The following is a 16,605-nucleotide window of genomic DNA, read 5'->3' as shown; positions in this document are numbered from 1 at the left end:
AGATTCTTACATAATTTGTGAAATCCCACTACTGGGCTATAGGTAGCTTCTGTGCTTCAGGCTTTAGGAATGTGCCTCTCTTTGTTTTGGCTCCCCTTGTTCAGGTGTCCATTTCTATTGTGATAAGCTCCAAGGCCCCAGGCAAGGGAGTGGCTGCCCTTCCTCTGGTGTGTCCTTGGATGATTACAGCCCATGTGAACAGGGTTCAAATATATTGGATCCTGTGCATTTGAAGAGGAAAGGAGTAAAGATTCATGAGTTAATGTGGACATGCCCAGGAATTGAGGGGCCATGATAGAGACAAAACTTCAGGCCATGGGCTGAAGGCTGAGGATTCTGTACCTCTAGCTTCTTGGATAGTGGGCCTCCTGAGCAATTGTGTGCTCTCAAATGTAATTTGATGGGATTTGTTTTAATTTATTTTGTTTTTTGCTTTGGTTTTTTAAATGGAAGGAACTGTACCATGGTTTAAAGAAGCTGGAGTGTCTTGCCTAAGAGAAATTTTCAAAAAGGGACAATTCAGCAGCCAAGAATTTCTCAAATGCCCTTGGCGTTTTAAAAAAAGTGACATAAAGTTGTGTATGTCATGTCCATGTCTCTTTACAAAAGATTTTACCTACTATTTGATAGGAATTACTGTTTCTTTGAAAGGTCAACCTGCACTGAAATAAAGATAATCCGTCCTTTAATCATTCTGCTTGAAACCACATCTTTGTTAGTTATATTTTCTTACACAGAAACACTTGGAGATGACTACAGCAAGAGTTTTCCATTGGTGGAATTTCCACGGAGACACATGAAGTAATACTGCACAACTTCAAGTGAAGTGCACTGTCCCTTGACAAGGGCAAGTCTGGGCAAACAACTAGTAACTGAAAATCTTAGAAAGTCTAAAACTGAGTGAATGAGAATCGGCCTCTCCACATTTGGACAGGGCCTCTCCTGAAGCACACATTTGTGGAAAAAGTAATTATGAGAGACGCATGAACTCCCAAAACGGAATGGAAATTTTCTTCTTTAGGCCTGGAACGCTATGGCCTGGAGCCCTGTGGTTCTAACTGGATGAGCAAAGTGTGAGCAGTGATCAAAGTAAAACACACACCATTTAGGGAACTCGATATTTAACCAGGTGTCCAGAGTAGTGGCAAACTGTACTTGTGTCAATTTGCTCAAATGCTTTCTTCACAAGAAAGCAAATTCCAGCACGACCAGTGACTAGAGGAGGACACATTTCAAAGGACTTGTAAAAAGTCCAACCCTGAAGTTAGCCCAACACTGAATTTAGATGAAAAGTAGCAGAGTCTGTTAGTCTTTCAAGTTTTAATAAGAGAAACATATAGCATGTAATAGCTGTTACATGAATAACTTCAGAGCTTTTGGGGAGGTCGAAATCACTATGAGTGAGGGCTTCCCTGATTCACAAAGTTAAAAATAGTAAAACAAACAATTTGAAAAAACAATCAACCAATTAAATACAAACACTAAGTCCAAAGGGTTTCACTGGTTTTAAAACCACTTATGGAATGCACAACTATTGATGAGTCTTACTCTGCATTCTGCTTTACTCAGGCCCGGTACATGAGCAACTGTGAAAGCAAAATTCAAAATGTTATGTGAAGTGACCATTTCATTGGAGAAACCATGACCCAATAGACATTTTCTCTTTTGAAACTTCATACATTATCCATATATGTTCTCAAAGGGAAGGAATACACAGGATTTAGGCTGAACTTTTTTTTTCAGTATTTTGTGTTCCACCAGATTTATTTGAAGGTCTCCTGTCCTGCATCCACTGCCCAATGCAGAAGGCCACACATAGGACAACCAACATGAGAACTTCACTTCTACAGCCTGATTAAATCATCATGAGAATATAATTTTCCTTTCATCATCACAGATTTTTACATCAGATTAACCAGCTCTCTTGCTTTCCCATGTTTTTCCCTGGTTTTTGTACCTTGAAATGGGTGTGCACTCTTCTCAGCCTTGATCTCCATCTTCCCCCGTATTTCCAAACATATTCATCTGGGAAACATGTAAAGATCTTATTCGGGGCTTGTTTCATTGTTTTCAAATATCTGCCCTTGAAATTCAACTTCCACCACTGTCTCTCATATCCAAAGCTATGTACTTGCAGAGGATTTCTGCTGAGAAATTTCACAGAAAGCTCTTATACTGCAGGTGAATGATGCCAGCAAGTCTTGACTGAATAGCTTAGGGAACAGGACTCAGCCAAATGACAGACATGACAAGGGAAAAGCGTATGCTCAAGGATAGGACATGGCAGAGATCATCTGCCAGGCCCTGGCATATTTCATATCCCATTAAAAGTACATCCATGTGTAGATTGCCTAGCATTTCCATCCACAAATTCTGAGCAGTGAAGCCTTCAGAGAGAATATTGTGGCATACCAGGCCAAGAATATTCATCCTATTTAAATCTTGCCCTACAAGGTCCTCTATGCCACTGAGGTCTCCATGGCAACGCCCAGCATTGTGACTCAGGTCTCCTACTGCAAACTTGTATCCTAGAGCCTAAAGTCAAGCTCACAATGTTGCTCAGCCAATCACAGCCCAGTGTGGTTGCCTGGCAAGCACAAGCTTGTGGATTTCTGTGAACTGTTTCAGCCCAACTCTGCAGCTTTCCACCTCATACAACCACAGCCATTCCAATCATGCAGTATTTGATTAGCTTCTCTATGTTGCCTCAGAATTTTTTTTTACAGTTGTAGTGATCAAGAAAATTTGACATGTTTTGAGAAGTGGAGGGAAGTAATTGGAAAACATTTTTGGTATGTCTGAGGTCTGTGGGTTCCAAACTTGACTACACCAGTCTTTTAAATTTTCAAACCTAGAGCCTAAAATCCCCCTCACAGTGATGATCAGCCAATCTCAGCCCAGTGTGGTTGCCTGGCAACCACAAGCCTGTGGATTTCTGTGAACAGTTTCAGCCCAACTCTGCATCTTTCCACCTCATACAACCACAGCCATTCCAATCATGCAGTATTTGATTCACCTCTCTAAGTTGTCTCAGAATTTTCTTTGAAGTTGTGGTGATCAAGAAAATTTGACATATTTTGACAAGTGGAGGGAAGTAATTGGCTCTGTCTTTAGCTCTGTTTGTGGTATATGGGGTCCAAACGTGACTAGCCCAGTCTATTCAATTATCAAACTTAGAAAGCCAAATATTTCAAGGGAGGAAAGAAAATGCCACAATGATTTGGGTTCTGCAAAGTTTCTGGTGGCTTGGGAAGCAAACCTGCAAACCATACATGCAGTCTCTGCTGGATTACTGCCACCATGGTAGTATTAGTTAGCACTAAAAGCCAGCAACCAGAAGATGAGACCCAAAATGAAAGTGAATCCTTGCAGTGCATGAATATTTGGAGTGCCTGCTTCAACTATCCAGCTTCCTCGGGGTTCACTTGTCTGCAATCGCTATTTCAAGGAGGCCTGCAGCCATTCCAGCATAACCTTTATTAGGGCCAACGCCGCAGGGAAAGAGACCCCAAGGACTCAGCTCTTGGTGAGGAAAAGAAAGTTTATTTCCATGCGCATGGGGTCCCTCAGGCAAACGTGTGCGGAGGGGCCCCGAGGGGAATTTGTGTAGGGTTTTTAAAGGTACACGCAGGAGGCAAGTAAGTTTACAGAAGCAAATCGCATTGGTTAATTTTGAGCGGCGCAGGACCTGGCTAATGCTGATTTGAGGGTCTGGGGCTGAGTAACCATGGAGACCGAGGGTCTTGGGTTGACCTTAGAGTGCCAGGTGCTCCCTGGTCCTGTTTATACAGTACATTCTTTTGCTTATCTCTATCTTTACAGAGAACAGAACATCTAGTGGTTAATGACTAGCAGAGACATTCCTTTTGGCCCTGCTCTGACTATCTCCTGGGAAAGGTTTAGGGAGTGAAGCATTCTTTACTGCTCTGTTCTGATAGCTCTGGGAAGTTAGGGAGTCAACCCTTTCATTCCCCGCTCTGGGGAGTTAGGGAGTTAACCCTTTCATTCCCTGCTCTGGGGAGTTAGGGAGTTAACCCTTTCATTCCCCGCTCTGGGGAGGGTGTTGTAGCAGGGGGGTCGACTCTCACATTCCCCCCTTTTATTTCTCCAATGACTTTTAATCCTAAAGGTCCTGTATAGGTAAGGGGTCATATTGTTGACGTAGCACCATAACTTTTACCTGAGAGATCTGGGCCCTCACAAATTGGGTTACTTGGTTAATGAGGCAAGGGGCTATAGCCATGACTATAATGAATCCAGCCAGGGGTCCCAGTAAAGGGAGAACATAGGGCAGGATTGATTCCCAGAAGGAAAACATTTTGGCTTCATTTGAAGGGGGCTCTCGAGATTTGATTCTCTCTCTCAACTTTTCCATTGCGTCCTTTACAATCCCAGTATGATCGGTGTAGAAACAACATTCTTCTCTAAGTGCGGCGCAGAGACCGCCTTCTTTTAAAAATAGTAGATCTAAGCCTCTCCTGTTCTGTAACACTACTTCAGATAGAGACTAGAGAGATTGTTGTAACGCAGTTATAGAAGTTTCTAAGGCCTGTAAATCTTGGTTTACTACTGCAAGAAGTTGTTGGCGAGATTGATGCCCAGTAACGAGGGCTGCTGTGCCAGTTCCTATTCCCCCCGCCACACCTATCCCCAATAGGACTGCTAGGGTCAGGGAGACAGGTTCTCGTTTATATCGACCTCTCATGAGGGGGAGCATGTTAGGGGGGAGATATTTAATGCGTGGCATAAGGTCTATAAGGATGCAGGAGCTATCCCCTGCCAGGAGTACGTTTGTGGAGACACAAGGGGTGAGCCCTGTAGTACATAACCAGAATGTCCCAGTAGGAGGGATGAGGTATTGGTTCCTGGGGAAGGAGCGGGTATGTGTGAGGCAACGATGGCGTAGGTTTGTAGGCCAATTACCAAGTGTCCCTATACAGGTTCCTCGGCTAGCGAGGTCAGGTAAAGGTAGGGTGTGGAACACATGATCCCAGTCGCACTGATCGGGATTAGGAGTCAGCGTATAGGAGTCATTTAGAGCAGTCCCCTCATAATATGGAGGGTTAGCATTTAGACATAACCAACAAGCTTGGGCTAGGTCTGGATGGGTAAGATTGAGGGCTTTATGAGCCCCAAGTATAAGACTGAGGAGGGAGTTCACGGTTGGGGGGACGAGTCCCGACTCAGGAGGATTAGTTAAATACCCGGAGGGGATGCGAGGTGAGACCATGTGCTCTTGGCTTTGGGTAGTCACAGGCATGGGGGATGAGGGCCCCCTAGCTGTTGTTGGAGAAGGTGTGGGCAACAATGGCTCTGTCTTTAGCTTCTTTTTAATTAAAATGAGCCCTCCTGTGTCTGGTCCACTCATATAGTATCTAAATCCCCAGATTTTTCCTGTCGTCCAAGATTGGTCCTCGGGGGTGAGGACCTCGAGTTGTAAATGTCGGCAATTACCTGGTCCTCCGTCATAGGAGTGGAGGCTCCTCTTTGACAGTGGCAAAGGGCCTTTATGTTGACCTCCCCCTGTTGCTGACAAGCTAAGGTGCCGGTCCTTTATTGAGGGGGTCCATGCTGTGGCCATCGTTTCACATCCCCAGTAGGCACAATAGTATTCGCCTGGGGAATTGCAATAACTTCTTCCTTCCACAGACGCGGGACATAGATATATTTCCGGGGGGTGGTCAACATTAGGGTCAAGAGGAACAATATCACAGGAATAGAAACTAAAGGTTGGATGGCCTGAACCTGTCCACTTATCAACCTCTTTTGGGCTGTCCCATCGGCTTAATGTCCAGACCCAAGGGCGGTGGGGGTTCGCTATTGTAGGGGTGACTAACACTAACATTAACATGAGCAATTTCATTATAGCCCAGGGGGTTACAACCTGGGGTTTTTGTTGGGTTATCTCATAGTAATACATAAGGGGGGGGGTGTACAGAAACAGCATTAAAGAGTCTTTCGGCTCAGCTTAAGTTTTAAGGGGTTATCAGACCGCTTGAGTTCCCAGGAGCCGTCCTCTGGCGCTGAAGCAGGCTTTAGATGTGACGCGTGTACCCAAGAGGCGACTCCGTCAACCTTTACCGCTGTAGGAGTAGTCAATAGGACCTGGTATGGTCCTTTCCAGCGAGGCTGTAGAGTCTCTTGTTGGTGGCGCCGGACGAACACAAAGTCTCCCACCTGGTACGGATGTGGCGCGGGGAACTCACTGGGAGCATAGGCCGAGGCTAGCTGCGTCCACACGTCCCTCTGTAGATTGTCAAGGGCGATGAGCCTGTCAGACAGGGAGGTTGGCAACAAGGCAGCATGCTCAGTTAGGGGAGTGAGATCTCGAATGGGGGGTGGAGTGCCAAAAAGGATTTCGAAGGGAGTAAGGTTAGGGGGTTTGGTAGACGGGGTGTTTCGCGCGCGAAAAAGGGCATACGGCAGGAGCATCGTCCAATCTTTTAAGCCAGTCTCATGAGCCAATTTAGTGAGGGTCTCCTTAATAGTTCTATTCATTCTTTCTACCTGCCCTGAACTTTGGGGTCTATAAGCACAATGTAATTTCCAATCAATCCCCAATATGTTGGCCAGTCCCTGACTTACCTTAGCCACAAACGCCGGTCCATTATCAGACCCTATTACCTTTGGCAATCCGAACCGGGGAAATATTTCTTCCATCAATTTTTTAGTTACCACGGCAGCGGTTTCCTTTTTGGTAGGAAAAGCCTCAGTCCATCCAGAAAAGGTGTCTACAAAAACTAGCAGATATTTTAGTCCACATTGGGCAGGCTTAACTTCTGTAAAGTCCACTTCCCAGTATTGTCCAGGTCTGGTGCCGCGTAGCCTTTTGCCGGGGGCCAACTTGGCAGGGTAGGCATTGGTCAATTGACATGCCTCACAATTAGCCACCACCCGATTGGCGACCTGACGTATGGCAGTGGGGGATACCCCTGGGAAGTCTTGGCGTTGGGCCAGTAGGCTTAGCTTTTTAGCTCCCAAATGAGTGAGCCGGTGGGCCTGTTGTATGTAAGCAGTCAAATCAGGTGTTTCAGGGGTTTGGTTAATCTGAGCTTTCTCCTTTTGAGGAGAATCTTTGACATCAGTCACCAACATCTGTGAGTCTCCCATGGCTGCAGATTTTGCTGCCTGATCGGCCAGGTTGTTTCCCCTTGTGACGGGATCAGTCCCTTTCTGGTGACTGTTACAGTGTATTATCGCCACCTTCTGGGGCAACATAACTGCAGCGAGCAACTGGAGGATTTCCTGTTTGTGTTTTATTTCTTTTCCTGCGGAGGTCAGAAGCCCCCGCTGGCGGTATATGGCCCCGTGGATGTGGGCCGTTGCAAAAGCATATCAGCTATCCGTGTAAATGTTCGCTCGCTTTCCTTTAGTGAGCTCCAGAGCCTTAGTCAAAGCAATCAGTTCGGCCTTTTGGGCCGAGGACCCGTCCTCTAGTCTGGCTGTCCATATAACATTGGAATAATCAGTCACAGCCGCCCCCGCATACCGCTTACCTTGAATCAAAAAGCTACTCCCGTCAGTGAAGTAGGTCACCTCTGCATTGGGTAAGGGGCAATCCAATAAGTCCGGTCGTACTCCGGCCTCTTCTGCCAAGACGTCCTGGCAGGTATGGAGGACGGGTTCCGAAGCTTCTTCCGGCAGCAGAGTCGCTGGGTTGAGAGTCACCGGGGGTCCAAAAGTTATCTTGTCCTTGTTGAGCAAGAGGCTCTGATAACGAGTAACTCTGGCATTTGAGAGCCACCTGTCTGGAGGCTGGCGGATGATGCTTTCTAGCGTGTGCGGGGCAATGATTGTTATTTTCTGTCCCAAAGTCAATTTGTCAGCGTCTTTAATGAGCAAGGCAGCTGCTGCGATGGCCTTTAGGCAGGGTGGCCACCCGCTTGCCACAGTGTCCAATCTTTTTGAGAGGTAAGCCACCGGACGCCTCCATGGCCCAAAGGCCTGGGTCAGCACTCCTCTCGCTATTCCTTTTTTTTCTTCCATGAAGAGAGTAAAGGGCTTATCCACATTAGGAAGAGCCAGGGCCGGAGCAGACAGGAGAGCCCGCTTGATGGCATCAAAGGCCTGCTGGTGATCTTTTTTCCAGATAAAGGGAGATCCCCCCTTCAGTAACGGATATAGGGGAGCTGCCAAAGTTGCGAATCCGGGGATCCATAACCGGCAAAACCCCGCAGTGCCCAGGAACTCTCGTAATTGTTTTTGACTCTTTGGAGGGGGAATCTGGACCACAGTCTGTTTTCTGGCCTCAGTGAGCCACCTTTTTCCCCCTTTTAAGGAGTAGCCCAGAAAAATTACCTCTCGCTTACAAATTTGAGCCTTTTTTGCTGATGCCCTATACCCCAGGATAGCCAACTCACGTAAAAGGTCCTGAGTTCCGCTTGTGCAGTCACCCTCAGAGTCCGCAGCCAGCAGCAAGTCATCTACATATTGAAGAAGGGTGAGGCTTGGGTGTTGAGCCCGAAAGTGGGCTAAATCCTTATGTAGGGCTTCATCAAAGATGGTTGGGCTGTTTTTGAAGCCCTGTGGGAGGCGCGTCCAGGTTAGTTGTCCGGCGGACCCAGTCTCAGGGTCCGTCCATTCAAATGCAAATAAGGGCTGGCTATCTTTGTGTAAAGGCAAACAGAAAAAGGCATCCTTTAAATCTAGAACAGTATACCAAGTTCTTGACGGATTTAACTCGCTGAGGAGATTATAGGGATTGGGTACGGTGGGGTGAATGTCTTCTACCCTGCTATTGACCTCCCTTAGGTCCTGTACCGGTCTGTAGTCATTCGTCCCGGGCTTTTTGACCGGGAGTAACGGAGTATTCCATGCAGACCGACAAGGAGTTAATACCCCTTGGTCTAAAAGTCTCTGTATGTGCACCTTAATCCCTAGGTGAGCTTCTCTATTAATGGGATATTGCTTGACCCGAATAGGGGAGGCAGTGGTTTTTAAAGTAACCACTACAGGCGGTTGCTGGCTTGCCAGCCCAAGTCCAGCCGTCTCGGCCCAGGATTCTTTAAAATCAGTTAGCCAGGCTGGGGCGATAGGCTGGGGATCCTGGTGGTCGTAGAGCCTATATTCATCTTCCAGTTTTAGAGATAACACCGTAACCATAGGTTGCCCAACCTTTGGGTTACGGAATGTTACTTGAGGTCCTTGGGGCTCAAAGGAAATCTTTGCCCCCAGTTTGGTTAATAAGTCCCATACCAGGAGGGGAGCAGGACATTCAGGAATAACCAGAAAGGAGTGTTTTACTTTTCCCTTGCCTAAGTCAACTGTGCGCTCAGTGGTCCACGAGCGATATTTGCTCCCGTTAGCCCCTTGAACTAATGATTTCTTAGTTGAAAGGGCCCCTAAGGGGGCTTGTAAGGCCGAATAAACAGCTCCCGTATCGACCTCGAATTCCACGGGAGTCCCCTCCACTTTAAATATTACCCTGAGCTCGGGGAGGGGATCCGAGCCCTGAAGTCCCTAGTCTTCTTCATCTAGGGCGAGCATGGGGGCTCGGGATCGCTGTGAGGACTGCCTTTCTCGTTCTTCTTTGGCCCGTTTCTTTTTTAACTTTTCACAGTCTTTGATCAGGTGTCCTTTTTCCTTACAATATGCACATTGGTCAGGGTCTAATGGAGGGCGAGTGGGCTTTCCCTTTCCTGGCTCAGGTTTTCCCTGAATAACTGTGGCCAACATCTTAGTTAATTCCTTGTTTCGTCTTTTGTCCCTAGCTAATTCTTTCTCTTCCTCTGTCTCCCGCTTATAGTAGACTTTTTCAGCTTCCTTAACAAGATCCCTCAGAGTCAGGTCTTGGAGACCATCTAGCCTTTGGAGCTTACGTCTTATATCAGGGGCTGATTGTCCTATAAAGGCCATAGCTATTGAGCCTTGTTGGCCTTCCTCCTCAGGGTTAAAAGGCGTATATCGCCGGTAAGCTTCCATCAGGCATTCTAGAAAAACTGAGGGAGTCTCAGCAGGTCCTTGGGTAACTTCTCTTACCTTGGCCAGATTAGTGGGGCGCCTTGCGGCCGCCCGGAAACCTACCATTAGAGTCTGGCGATAGATAGAAAGATGCTGCCTACCAGCAGGTGAGTTGGGGTCCCAGTTGGGGCGCTTTAAGGGGAAGAAGTCATTGATCCAGTCTGGTCTCTGGGTGGGTCTGCCATCCTCTCCGGGAACAGCTTTCCGGGCTTCCAGGAGGATGCGGTCTCTTTCCTCGGTGGTGAACAGGACCCCTAGGAGCTGTTGACAGTCGTCCCATGTGGGTTGGTGGGAGAACATAACAGAATCCATTAGACCTGTTAGCTTAGAAGGATCATCAGAAAAAGGAGGGTTATTGTTTTTCCAGTTATAGAGATCTGAGGTAGAAAAAGGCCAGTACTGTAAAGCGGGCATCTGCCCTCCATCTGTCCCATCGTCTATCATGGGCCCATAGGGACGGAGAGGGAGGGTAACGACTGGATCCTCAGGCCGTAGCTTGCTCCGAGTGTTCTGGGCTGGGCCCGTGGGCCCCGGAGGAGTGGGCTCGGGGCAAGCCATCGCAGGGAGTGGGGGATATAGAGGGGACGTGGGTATCGGAGGAGGAGAGGAATTTAGCTCAGGTGAAGAGGGGGCTGACGGAGAAGCAGCACTCGATTCGGACGAGGAGGCTGGAGGAGAGAGTGGGTACGGAGGAGGTTGAGTCAGCTGGGAAGGGGGAGGCTGGTCATAGTCGAGTAAGGGTAGATCAGGCTGAGACTCGGGCAGGACCGGAGCCGAAGTGGGAGGTCCTTTCAGAGCGAAAAGCTTTGGTACAGATGAGTCAGAAGGGGGAAGAAAGGATTTTACCCATAATGGGGGTTCCTCCCTGAGGTCCTGCCATACCAGGATGTAAGCGACCTGATCAGGGTGCCCCCTTTGTCCGGGGCGGAAGATGACGTCCTTAACTGCTAGAATGAGGGGCAGATGAAAAGTCCCCTCTGGTGGCCATCCCACAGAGAAAGTAGGCCACTCAGTCGAGCAGAAATCCTGCCACTTACTCTTCTTGACCTGCAAGGAGAGATCGTGAGCCCTCTTCCGCACCTCCGACCAATGGTCGAGGGTGAGGTACAATGGGGATGAGGTCGACTGTCCCATGATGTTCTATTGTCACAGGGCGGTTAACGCAAGCGCGGTACAACAAATAACCAAGCACAGCACCCACGACACACAAAACAATCAGGCCGGCCACCTCATTCATATGCATACGCATCAGTTTCACTCCAAATGAGACACCTTACAGGGTGTCTCCAGATTGACCCGGGCGGACCACAGACTGGGAATCGAAATCCCCCAGATGAGTCACCTCAAAGGGTGTCTCCAAATTGGCCCAGATGGACCACAGATTGGGAATCGAAATTCCCCAAATCAATAGGGAGGCCCTATCGCAGACGGTGAACCACGGAAACTGTGTGGGGCGTCCCCCAGTCAACAGGGAACAGAGTACGAAACAGATAACAAAAATTGCCCCTAGATCGGAGCCGTATGGCTCGGGGCGTAAACACCGGTGGTATGAAAAGCGACCAGTCGTACTCACCCGTAGAGCCGTTGGGGTCACCTCCCGTGAGACGTGCTAATCTCGCTGGGGCCTCCACGATGTTAGGGCCAACGCCGCAGGGAAAGAGACCCCAAGGACTCAGCTCTTGGTGAGGAAAAGAAAGTTTATTTCCATGCGCATGGGGTCCCTCAGGCAAACGTGTGCGGAGGGGCCCCGAGGGGAATTTGTGTAGGGTTTTTAAAGGTACACGCAGGAGGCAAGTAAGTTTACAGAAGCAAATCGCATTGGTTAATTTTGAGCGGCGCAGGACCTGGCTAATGCTGATTTGAGGGTCTGGGGCTGAGTAACCATGGAGACCGAGGGTCTTGGGTTGACCTTAGAGTGCCAGGTGCTCCCTGGTCCTGTTTATACAGTACATTCTTTTGCTTATCTCTATCTTTACAGAGAACAGAACATCTAGTGGTTAATGACTAGCAGAGACATTCCTTTTGGCCCTGCTCTGACTATCTCCTGGGAAAGGTTTAGGGAGTGAAGCATTCTTTACTGCTCTGTTCTGATAGCTCTGGGAAGTTAGGGAGTCAACCCTTTCATTCCCCGCTCTGGGGAGTTAGGGAGTTAACCCTTTCATTCCCCGCTCTGGGGAGGGTGTTGTAGCAGGGGGGTCGACTGTCACACCCTGAACACTAAACATGAGGTATTAGCTCAATACCTTATCACCAGCAGGTTTTCCCAGAATTAAAATGTAACATGGTGAAAGGGAAACCTTTAGAAAAGGGATGCAAATGCCCCTTTCACTAAAAATCCCAGGTATTTTCTCATGGCATGGAATATTTAGACTCCACAACTCATGTAGTGAACCCAGGGAACTAGACCAAGTGTGTCTAGTTTAATGTTGTCCTCTTTTTGGAAACAGCATCTTATGTAGTTGTTGAAAGAGGCCTTGAGATAAATTCGTAGCCCAAGATGGACTGGAACTCCCAAGGATCCATCCACTACAGCCCCCAGATTGCTGGGATTATAGGCATGAGGGACCATGCCAAGGATGTGCACAGAGATTCTTACATAATTTGTGAAATCCCACTACTGGGCTATAGGTAGCTTCTGTGCTTCAGGCTTTAGGAATGTGCCTCTCTTTGTTTTGGCTCCCCTTGTTCAGGTGTCCATTTCTATTGTGATAAGCTCCAAGGCCCAAGGCAAGGGAGTGGCTGCCCTTCCTCTGGTGTGTCCTTGGATGATTACAGCCCAGGTGAACAGGGTTCAAATATATTGGATCCTGTGCATTTGAAGAGGAAATGAGTAAAGATTCATGAGTTAATGTGGACATGCCAGGGAATTGAGGGGCCATGATAGAGACAAAACTTCAGGCCATGGGCTGAAGGCTGAGGATTCTCTACCTCTAGCTTCGTGAATAGTGGGCCTGCTGAGCAATTGTGTGCTCTCAAATGTAATTTGATGGGTTTTGTTTTAATTTATTTTTTTTTGCTTTGGTTTTTTACATGGAAGGAACTGTACCATGGTTTAAAAAAGCTGGAGTGTCTTACCTAAGAGAAATTTTTAAAAAGGGACAATTCAGCAGCCAAGAATTTCTCAAATGCCCTTGGCGTTTTAAAAAAAGTGACATAAAGTTGTGTGTGTCATGTCCATGTCTCTTTACAAAAGATTTTACCTACTATTTGATAGGAATTACTGTTTCTTTGAAAGGTCAACCTGCACTGAAATAAAGATAATCCATCCTTTCCTCATTCTGCTTGAAAACACATCCTTTGTTAGTTATATTTTCTTACACAGAAACACTTGGAGATGACTACAGCAAGAGTTTCCCATTGGTGGAATTTCCACGGAGACACATGAAGTAATACTGCACAACATCAAGTGAAGTGCACTGTCCCTTGACAATGGCAAGTCTGGGCAAACAACTAGTAACTGAAAATCTTAGAAAGTCTAAAAGTGAGTGAATGAAAATAGGCCTCTCCACATTTGGACAGGGCCTCTCCTGAAGCACACATTTGTGGAAAAAGTAATTATGAGAGACGCATGAACTCCCAAAACGGAATGGAAATTTTCTTGTTTAGGCCTGGAACGCTATGGCCTGGAGCCCTGTGTTTCAAACTGGATGAGCAAAGTGTGAGCAGAGATCAAAGTAAAACACACACCATTTAGGGAACTCGATATTTAACCAGGTGTCCAGAGTAGTGGCAAACTGTACTTGTGTCAATTTGCTCAAATCTTGTCTTCACAAGAAAGTAAATTCCAGCACGACCAGTGACTAGAGGAGGACACATTTCAAAGGACTTGTAAAAAGTCCAACCCTGAAGTTAGCCCAACACTGAATTTAGATGAAAAGTAGCAGAGTCTGTTTGTCTTTCAAGTTTTAATAGGAGAAACATATAGCATGTAATAGCTGTTACATGAATAACTTCAGAGCTTTTGGAGAGGTCGAAATCACTATGAGTGAGGGCTTCCCTGACTCACCAAGTTAAAAATAGTAAAAAAACAATTTGAAAAACCAATCAACCAATTAAATACAAACACTAAGTCCAAAGGGTTTCACTGGTTTTAAAACCACTTATGGAATGCACAACTATTGATGAGGCTTACTCTGCATTCTGATTTACTCAGGCTTCGTACATGAGCAACTGTGAAAGCAAAATTCAAAATGTTATGTGAAGTGACCATTTCATTGTTGAAACCATGACCCAATAGACATTTTCTCTTTTGAAACTTCATACATTATCCATATATGTTCTCAAAGGGAAGGAATACACAGGATTTAGGCTGAACTATTTTTTTCAGTATTTTGTGTTCCACCAGATTTATTTGAAGATCTTCTGTCCTGCATCCACTGCCCAATGCAGAAGGCCACACATAGGACAACCAACATGAGAACTTCACTTCTACAGCCTGATTAAATCATCATGAGAATATAATTTTCCTTTCATCATCACAGATTTTTACATCAGATTAACCAGGTCTCTTGCTTTCCCATGTTTTTCCCTGGTTTTTGTACCTTGAAATGGGTGTGCACTCTTCTCAGCCTTGATCTCCATCTTCCCCCGTATTTCCAAACATATTCATCTGGGAAACATGTAAAGATCTTATTCGGGGCTTGTTTCATTGTTTTCAAATATCTGCCCTTGAAATCAACTTCCACCACGGTCTCTCATATCCACAGCTATGTACTTGCAGAGGATTTCTGCTGAGAAATTTCACAGAAAGATCTTATACTGCAGGTGAATGATGCCAGCAAGTCTTGACTGAATAGCTTACGGAACAGGACTCAGCCAAATGACAGACATGACAAGGGAAAAGGGTATGCTCAAGGATAGGACATGGCAGAGATCATGTGACAGGCCCTGGCATATTTCATATCCCATTAAAAGTACATCCATGTGTAGATTGGCTAGCATTTCCATCCACAAATTCTGAGCAGTGAAGCCTTCAGAGAGAATATTGTGGCATACCAGCCCAAGAATATTCATCCTATTTAAATCTTGCCCTACAAGGTCCTCTGTGCCACTGAGGTCTCCATGGCAACGCCCAGCATTGTGACTCAGGTCTCCTACTGCACACTTGTATCCTAGAGCCTAAAGTCATCTCACAATGGTGCTCAGCCAATCACAGCCCATTGTGGTTGCCTGGCAACCACAAGCTTGTGGATTTCTGTGAACTGTTTCAGCCCAACTCTGCAGCTTTGCGCCTCATACAACCACAGCCATTCCAATCATGCAGTATTTGATTACCCTCTCCATGTTGCCTCAGAATTTTTTTTACAGTTGTAGTGATCAAGAAAATTTGACATATTTTGAGAAGTGGAGGGAAGTCATTGGAAAAACTTTTGGTATGTCTGAGGTCTATGAGTTCCAAACTTGACTACCCCAGTCTTTTAAATTTTCATACCTAGATCCTAAAATCCCCCTCACAGTGATGTTCAGCCAATCGCAGCCCAGTGTGGTTGCCTGGCAACCACAAGCCTGTGGATTTCTGTGAACAGTTTCAGCCCAACTCTGCAGGTTTCCACCTCATACAACCACAGCCATTCCAATCATGCAGTATTTGATTAACCTCTCTAAGTTGCCTCAGAATTTTCTTTGAAGTTGTGGTGATCAAGCAAATTTGACATATTTTGACAAGTGGAGGGAAGTAATTGGCTCTGTCTTTAGCTCTGTTTGTGGTATATGGGGTCCAAACGTGACTAGCCCAGTCTATTCAATTATCAAACTTAGAAAGCCAAATGTTTCAAGGGAGGAAAGAAAATGCCACAATGATTTGGGTTCTGCCAAGTTTCTGGTGGCTTGTGAAGCAAACCTGCAAACCATACATGCAGTCTCTGCTGGATTACTGCCACCATGGTAGTATCAGTTAGCACTAAAAGCCAGCAACCAGAAGATGAGACCCAAAATGAAAGTGAATCTTTGCAGTGCATGAATATTTGGAGTACCTGCTTCAAATATCCAGCTTCCTCGGGGTTCACTTGTCTGCAATCGCTATTCCAAGGAGGCCTGCAGCCATTCCAGCATAACCCTGAACACGAAACATGAGGTATTAGCTCAATACCTTATCACCAGTAGGTTTTCCCAGAATTCAAATGTAACATGGTGAAAGGGAAACCTTTAGAAAAGGGATGCAAATGCCCCTTTCACTAAAAATCCCAGGTATTTTCTCATGGCATGGAATATTTAGACTCCACAACTCATGTAGTGAACCCAGAGACCTAGACCAAGTGTGTCTAGTTTAATGTTGTCCTCTTTTTGGAAACAGCATCTTATGTAGTTGTTGAAAGAGGCCTTGAGATAAATTCGTAGCCCAAGATGGACTGGAACTCCCAAGGATCCATCCACCACAGCCCCCAGATTGCTGGGATTATAGGCATGAGGGACCATGCCAAGCATGTGCACAAAGATTCTTACATAATTTGTGAAATCCCACTACTGGTCTATAGGTAGCTTCTGTGCTTCAGGCTTTAGGAATATGCCTCTCTTTGTTTTGGCTCCCCTTGTTCAGGTGTCCATTTCTATTGTGATAAGCTCCAAGGCCCCAGGCAAGGGAGTGGCTGCCCTTCCTCTGGTGTGTCCTTGGATGATTACAGCCCAGGTGAACAGGGTTCAAATATA

The 16,605-nt window shown here is 46.4% G+C and overlaps 1 protein-coding gene across 1 annotated transcript; it reads right to left on the bottom strand.

Annotated features, from left to right (window-relative positions):
* Window positions 1–5,930: 5,930 nt before the first annotated feature.
* On the bottom strand, window positions 5,931–10,487 carry LOC134474711 (uncharacterized). The gene is given in 2 exon segments (XM_063243233.1): window positions 5,931–6,271; window positions 6,586–10,487. Coding segments are annotated over 2 exon segments (3,834 nt in total). The 5' UTR covers window positions 10,405–10,487; the 3' UTR covers window positions 5,931–6,256.
* Window positions 10,488–16,605: the final 6,118 nt, after the last annotated feature.

The sequence above is a fragment of the Cavia porcellus genome, unplaced genomic scaffold (genome assembly GCF_034190915.1).
Source record: "Cavia porcellus strain 051 isolate PalLab524CR breed Dunkin Hartley unplaced genomic scaffold, mCavPor4.1 scaffold_36, whole genome shotgun sequence".
NCBI classification, from domain to species: Eukaryota; Metazoa; Chordata; class Mammalia; order Rodentia; family Caviidae; genus Cavia; species Cavia porcellus.
Note: the sequence above shows the minus strand (reverse complement) of the source record. Positions and strands in the feature narration are given on the sequence as shown.